Here is a 7,789-nt window from a genome sequence, read left to right on the forward strand (position 1 = left end):
GGAACTCGAGTATGTAAACTCAAAAAATCTTTGTATGGTCTAAGCAATCTCCTCGAGCTTGGTTTGAGCGGTTCACTCAAGTTGTTAAAAAGCAAGGTTACTCACAATGGCAAGTTGATCACACAATATTCTATCGACATTCACAAAAAGGTAGATATAGTTTATGTCGATGATATCATTCTTACAGGAGATGATGTGGATGAAATAAGGCGTCTCAAGGAGCATCTAGCATTGGAGTTTGAGATCAAAGACTTGGGTCATTTGAAATGCTTTCTTAGAATAGAAGTTGCTCGATCAAAGAAGGGTCTTGTGGTCTCTCGAAAAAAATATGTGATTGATCTTTTAAAAGAGGCTGGGATGAGTGGTTGCCGCCCAGTTGACATACCAATTAATCCAAATGTAAAATTCGAAAATAAAGAAGGTCGATTAGTTGATAAAGGGCAGTACCAAAGATTAGTTGGTAAATTAATTTACTTATCACATATAAGGCCAGACATGGCTTTTGCAGTGAGCTTAGTGAGTCAACTTATGCACTCCCCAATTGAGGAACATGAAGAAGCAGTGTTCTGAATTCTAATACTTGAAGAGTTCACCTAGAAAGGGCTTATTCTTCAAGAAATCTGAACAAAGAGGAATTGAAGCTTATACAGATACAGATTGGGCAGGCTCAATAACAGATAAAAGATCTACATCAAGATACTGTACATTTGTTTGGGGAAACCTTGTAACTTGACGAAGCAAAAGCCAAAGTGTTGTGGCAAGAAGTAGTGTAGAGGCTGAGTTTAGATCAATGGCTTAAGGAATTTGTGAAATGATGTGGTTAAAAAGAATTATGGAAGAGCTGAGGAAACCAATAACTTCACCACTGAAGTTGTACTGTGATAGCAAAGCTGCCATTAGTATTGCTCACAACCCAATCCAACATGACAGAACTAAACATGTTGAGATTGATAAACACTTTATCTAAGAGAAGATTGAAGAAGGCCAAGTATGCATGTCGTTTGTTCTTTCAAAACAACAAATTGCTGACATACTCACCAAAGGGCTCTTTAAGACAAGCTTTGATTTTCTTGTAAGCAAGTTAGGCATGATTGATATATATGCGCCAACTTGAGGGAGGGTGTTGAAATATGTATACATTTTAAATTTATTTAAGTAGATAAATCTTATTTAGGTAGATAAATTTTATTCATATTCTGAGAATATTTTATTTTATTTTTTAGTAATTTATTAGAATAAGAGAATTATTTTTCCAATTAAGACTCTTTTCTCAATTTAAATTCATTTTTATTAAAAGCACTCTTAAAAAAACTTTGAATAATAAATATTTTTCTTACTATCTTCTGCTTTTGCATCCTTCTTTTTCGCTTCTTTTTATGGTAATGTCTAATGAAAAACTTTTGTCTAATTGCTTGGTTGCAACATTGTTTCTAATTGCACAGGTGCAAGGAACTGATGAGCCAACCATGTATGTAACATTGCATTGAACAAGCTGGACCTGTACCGGCCAGTGGTCACATGGAAATATCTCGGCAACAACACCACAATGCAAGGGTAAGTTGGTCCTTAAATAAAACAGTTTCTGACAGATTCAAAAATGAATTATCTCATTTTTGTCATTGTTCTCATCCTTGAATTAAGATAAAAACTGGGTTAAATTGCATTGAAACTGTATTGCAACTGTTGCTATATTTTACCATCTTTCTTCTTGTTGCATTTACTTCAATTTTCATATTTTTCACTAATAGCTTCCCTTCTAAGGCAATCTATTTTAGAGTATGTTCATGACTGTTTTTAACACAAACATAGAAGTCCAAAAAGTCCAAACCAGACTCATTCTATTCCTCGAGCGTAGTACTATCTTGATCTGCCATTTGCTAACATTAAAACCCAAGCAGCCCTTGGGAAAAAGGGAAAACTTACTGCCATCAATTGATTATGTCATGCCAGTTTCAGTCTGAACTTACCACTGCCTATAACGATGGTTGGCTATCTAACATTCGGGCGGACTGCTAATAGGGCCTCCAAATATCGGTCTCATATACCTGTCATCGAACTTTCTCCAGTAGAAATGTACGGTGTACACAGGCCTTTCGATCAACATACTCAAACTATCCTTTGCTCGAAGGATATTGGTCGAGGCAGATGCCTCAAAGGATAGCAAAGGTAGGGTCATGTCCTCCTTTGGGGATTTCGATCCCTGACCCTCATCACTTGTGTCAGTTACATGCTGCGGAAGCAGGCAGAGTATAAGGGGCTTTGTTAGGAAACCGAATACCTGAAACAAAATGATTTCCTAGAATGTCAATCACAGTTCACAGCATTTCATTTAGTGCAAGTGGCAAGTCATGGAAAGCTTTGTACAACCGAGAAAAAATTTACTGTCAACTACGGAAGGCATGGCGTTATAACTGTTTCTCTTCGGATTCAAAATCTTGTAAATGATTAGAAAAGTTCAGTTACATACCAGTGTAGTAAACAGAACAACGATTATAGTGTTTGTTATCATTGCTGCATTGACCGGATCCCATGTCACACCAGAAAATGTGAACTGTATTAACGAAGCAAGCAAGAAAATCAGTAGGAAAATGGAATCCCTATGACCATGAGTTTAGTGATCTATACATGCAATTCAGAAAATTATTTAACAATATCGAACAGCTAACACAATTGAGAAGTGGAAATACCTGTTTAAAAGCCAAAGCAATGGATACTGCCCCTCGCATTAGCCCAGCCCACCATATAACCACCTGCAGAAATAACACGTTCATAAATTTGTCTTCAACCAATCACGTAGGAAATATCTTACTAGAAAGTTTGCATGGAAAAACCTAAATAGTAACCTGGTGTCTAAAAGTTAATGGTTTTGATCTATCGGGATGCTTGTTCAAATAATTGGAGAAAGCAGAGAGAGGGAACACAAATGCAGCACGTCCGACCAATATTAGAAAAACTAAGGTTCCAAAGCTGGCCATTAAAGTCCCAACACTGAAACCAATAACTCAAAACCGAGATCATAAGCTACAAGGTAAACAGAAGTAAACCAATTTTGAAGGAAGATGGAAAGCATAATCAGACACCTTAGTCGAGTCATCTTCCATTTCTCCATGTCAAGAGCATCCATTCCTACATAGAGAAAAATGAAGGTTTCTGCAACAAATGACATCATTGCAAATATATGCCTGAAAAAAAAATAGAAAATGGTGGATGTTAAGCCTTGTTGAGCTCAATGAATCAATAAACATTAGTCTTTCCTAATATCAAAGTACATGCCTTGTCGTGATTCTTGAACTTTCGGTCACATTGTACCATGCATAGTGTGACATCAGAATTCCGCAGAAGAAAACAGTGAGAATCCCACTAAGGTCTAACAGCTGCACAAAAAAATAACGCTGTTAAAACGAAGAAGCAGAAATTGCAGGCTCCACTCGTTTTTTGTAAGAATGAAGGTGGTTATTTCAGTGAAGGATAGTAGTATTGAAATTTATATTAATAGAACATCAAATTTGAAGCTTTTTATCAGGAGTTACCTCAGCTAACATGTAAGACAGATATGCCATTAAAACCATAATAGCAAGTTCACGAACAGTTGAATGTCTGCAAACAGATAAGGATTCAGGTTTTACTATGATGTCTTCACGGCATTTTCCTTTTTCCTTTTAATTGTAAAAGAAAAAGTTCTAACCTTCCAAAGTATAAGGTTTTAAGAGAATACGCTGTTACAAGTCCGAACTGCAAGAGAACGAGAAATATCATGCCAAGATTAAGAAGTACCAAGAGTGGATCAAAGCCCAACACTATAATAAATGACATTTACGGTCAGAAGAAAGCTTCAAGAGTAATTAACTCACAGTAACTCCAAGAGCAGTACTTGTCGAGAACAGGTAAATGAAATCACCAATCAACTGGAGAGATGTTCGGCTGTTAATTCTCGAAACATCGATCTTTTGAATTGCGTTGAAGAGAACTACTGATGTTGCATCATTCACTACTCCTTCTCCAAACACTAGGCTGTATAATAAAGGATTTTCATCTTGGCGAAGGACCTATAAGGAAGTAATCAAATCTAAAAATCTCTTTCTGTGAAATAATAAGCAAAAACATGGGGGAGAGATTTGCAAACTGACCAACCTGCAATGTACAAACTGTATCTGTTGATGAGAAAATAGTTCCTACAGCTGAAACAGAACAGCATGAAATTCACAGACAATTCTAGTAAGAAATTAACCCTGAATACAGATATTAGTTGACAAGATAACATCATTTAAGAATCTCACCGAGATATTCTCGTGCAGTCAAACCAAAAAATCCTAGCTTGGGAAACAGCCACCAACTGCCTAGGACAAGAGTACCATCCATGAACTTCAGAAAAACTGGTTGCACCAGACAAATATGAAAAATGATATCCTAGGTGGAATCAAAATTACCGGCTGTAATAATCGAGGTAGAGATAAAAACCCCGATTACTCCAAACAGCATGATGGTTATGAAGTTCTGAAAAAACTGTTTCTTCTTCACCTGAAATCTGCAAGCAAACCAGCAAAGAAAGAAGTTAGCCAGTTTCAAAATCCAGGTTAATTCAACAGGGGAAAAATGTGAAAATTTTGCATGACATTTGAAACCCATTTTACCCTGCATTGAATATAATAGGCGGGAGGAGATAAATGAAGAACAACTCTTCACTGAACCTTAGGATGTGAGAGCTTTTTCCTTTGTTCAAGAACAAGATTACTGTTCCTGCCATGCCTCCCTGAGTCCAACAATATGTCAGTTAGATTTTAAATTCCTAGGACATCCGTATGTTAATTTTGAAAGGTTCGATAAGATTCTCAAGCGATTTAAAGATATGAAACACAAACACATGAACATATATATATGTATATGGTAAAGAAAATGTTCCAAAGAAATGAGAGAAATTACAATTAAGATTGCAGTGATTGATTCATTGACCCATCGGTTCTCTTCAAGCAAATGTCCTATAACTAAACATAGGCAGAGAATTGCCACAAACACTGAGATTGGCACCACCTGCTCATGCTGATGAGCTAAGTTTCTTACAAACTCAAACATCTCCACTAAGTATTGTTCCTTCTTTTTACTTACTGTTGCATTATTTTTCTTTATTTTTTTCTTGATCAACGAATTAACATGTTATATATGCTTTAATTTCTCTTTCTATGTATTGTTTTTTTTTTTTTTTGGGATTCAGCGTCATGAAAAGAAGCTGGAAATTGCCAGACTAAAGGATTTGATACATGAATTGATGAGTTTTCCCAAAAAAAGAGTGTTGGCAGTTGACAAAATGACACGTAGGGTTTCACGTTGCATGGATAATGCCAGGTGCCAGTATGAGCATGAATTATATAACCTCTTGTTGGCGAAAAAGTCTGAGACTGATCAAAAACTGGATCAAGTTTTTAGAGCTATCTGTTGAAGGTTTTGGCTATTATATATTTGCAGGGTAAGGCCTTCTTTTATTGGACCGTTTCTTGAATATCCATCTATTCAAAGGATTGTTGCTATTTGCTAGTTGTGTGTTGAGGCACTTTCCAAGTCCATAATTTCACTTTTTAGATTTGGGTGCGAATAATTTGAAAGTAACCGAGGTTATCTCAAAGCGATTAAAAGACCAAACACCCATGGATAAAAAATTATATAATAAATATATTTATTAAAATTAAATAATATTTTAGTTTAAATGGTAAAATTAGATATTTATATGGTTGATATCATGGGTTTAAATTTTATTATAATTAAGTTTGATTATTCATAAAATGCAAAAAGATAAAAATAAAAAACACTCATAATAATATAATTTACTTTGTATATAATGATTTTTTGTAATTTCTCGATTAAGTTGATGTGTAGTGACTTATGACACTAAGTCAATTAAGGGCTTAATATTAGTGTATATTCAAATAATCTTATATAAATTATTTCTAAGACATTTAGGTGTTTTTGATAAACTAAAAAATTAAGTGTTGCAAAATTAAATATTGAATTTAAGTTATAAAATTTGTTCGGTATCTTTCTTAAAATTAAATATTATTTTTTCATAAGTTTAATTTTAAAAATTTTAAAAGTAAAGTAGGATAATATTAAAAATAAAATAAAATAAAAAGAATTGAAAATTTTATATTATTTGGTAAGCAACTTCTTGTGTACTTATCAAAACTTAAATCGATAAAAATATTAATTATGGTAATGATATTGAGAAGAAAACAGAAATGATGATATTAGATTAAAATATGTGTATACTTAATGAAAAATTAAAGTTATTAAAATTATATTTATACTAAATAATATATTAAAAGTAAAATATTTGTGTTAAATAATAATTATAAATTATTGAAATTATATTTTTGTTAAATATAAATTATTAAAAATTATATTTATATTTTTAATAAAATATATTAAATTTATTTTAATTAAATTACATGTATATTAAAAAATAATATAAAAAGTAATAATTAAAAATATATTTTTAAAAAGGTTGAGGGGAATTACTCCCTCCACTAGAAGCCCACCTTTTGAGCTTTAGTGGGAAAATTGAAATACGGTGAGTTAGCGGGTTTCTTTAGTTAATGGTGTATTCGGTAAATCATTTGAAAGCTTTTAACATTTAATAACTATTTTATTTTTTTACTTAATATAAAAAATTAATAAAAATATTAAATAAGATAAATAGATAGGTAACTATTCATCTTTTAAGTAAAAAGTATTAAATTGCTTTTATTTTATTAAAAATTAAAAAATTATTTTTATTACTAAATGAGATATTTAAATTAGTATATTTATTTTCATCTAAAACTATCTAAAATAATATAAAATATTATATTAATAAGATTCAAATTAGAAATAAAATATAAAATATTATATTATTAAGATCCTAATTAGAAATAAATAATCTTTTGAAAATCAATACAATATAATTATATTCAATTAATATATTTACTAATTTATCAAACAACTTTTTAATATAAATTTATCACTTATAAAATTTAGCAATAAAAATTTAGTATCTAATTTTTCGCACTTAAATTTTCAGTTTATCAAACACCTCCTCTTCGTTTGTATCACTAATTATCTTTAGTGAGATAGAATTTTGAGAAATAATACTTTTTAGGGTAAATTACACTAATAGTCACCTAACTATTGGTTAAGTTCTTTTTGTCACCCAATTATGAAAAGTTACAAAATGATCACTCAACTATTTGATTTTGTTATTTTTGGTCATCAGTCGTTCAATGGCTAACAAAATGATAACATGGAAGCATTTTAAATTGCCATAATAACAACATTAACCCTAAAATTTATACGTTGTGTTAATTTAGTCTTGACTATGAAAATTTTAACCTTCAACATTTACGCATCGTGTAATTAGATCTTCTTCTTTTTTTGGTAGTTTTACTTTTCTTTGGGACCCTTTCCCCTATAAATGTAAAAAACAAATTTATCAACTAAATTTGATAAATATATATACCAAAAATTCAAGATAATAATTTTCACCTTTTCTCATTATTTTAAAATTAACCCTCAATGTCACAAAGAAAACAAAACTACAAAAAGATCAAAGTACACAATATTGAGAGTTAATTTTTTAGAGTCAAGACTAAATTGACACAATGTATAATGTTAAGGGTTAAAGTTGCTATTATGTCAATTTTAAAAGTTATCAAATTATCTTTCCATTTGTAATTTAACGGCTAGTGTCAAAAAATTTGAATAGTTAAATGATCATTTTGTAACATTTTATAGTTAGTGACAAAAAAAAACTAAAAATTAGATG

The 7,789-nt window shown here is 31.5% G+C and overlaps 1 protein-coding gene across 1 annotated transcript; it reads right to left on the reverse strand.

The window, feature by feature from the left end:
* Positions 1–1,636: 1,636 nt before the first annotated feature.
* Positions 1,637–5,177, reverse strand: LOC105781341 (sodium/hydrogen exchanger 4). The gene is made up of 14 exons (XM_012605889.2): positions 4,921–5,177; positions 4,632–4,750; positions 4,428–4,525; positions 4,278–4,337; positions 4,132–4,178; positions 3,852–4,046; positions 3,686–3,732; positions 3,531–3,597; positions 3,274–3,374; positions 3,081–3,182; positions 2,844–2,988; positions 2,688–2,750; positions 2,468–2,551; positions 1,637–2,278 (listed from the first exon to the last, which is right to left on the reverse strand). The coding sequence occupies exons 1-14, from the start codon at positions 5,068–5,070 to the stop codon at positions 1,994–1,996; spliced, it is 1,563 nt and encodes a 520-aa protein (XP_012461343.1). The 5' UTR covers positions 5,071–5,177; the 3' UTR covers positions 1,637–1,993.
* Between the last annotated feature and the right edge of the window lie 2,612 nt (positions 5,178–7,789).

Source organism: Gossypium raimondii, chromosome 1, assembly GCF_025698545.1.
Source record: "Gossypium raimondii isolate GPD5lz chromosome 1, ASM2569854v1, whole genome shotgun sequence".
Lineage (NCBI taxonomy): Eukaryota > Viridiplantae > Streptophyta > Magnoliopsida > Malvales > Malvaceae > Gossypium > Gossypium raimondii.

What these genes read in the sequence shown, in the direction of transcription:
- LOC105781341 (XM_012605889.2), bottom strand. Translation starts at nt 5,070, where the DNA reads ATGTTTGAGTTTGTAAGAAACTTAGCTCATCAGCATGAGCAGGTGGTG. An exon ending in ATACAGTTTGTACATTGCAG is followed by an intron (nt 4,047 to 4,131) that starts GTTGGTCAGTTT and finishes ACTTCCTTATAG; the next exon opens with GTCCTTCGCCAAGATGAAAA. An exon ending in AGTTCAAGAATCACGACAAG is followed by an intron (nt 3,183 to 3,273) that starts GCATGTACTTTG and finishes TTTTTTTTTCAG; the next exon opens with GCATATATTTGCAATGATGT.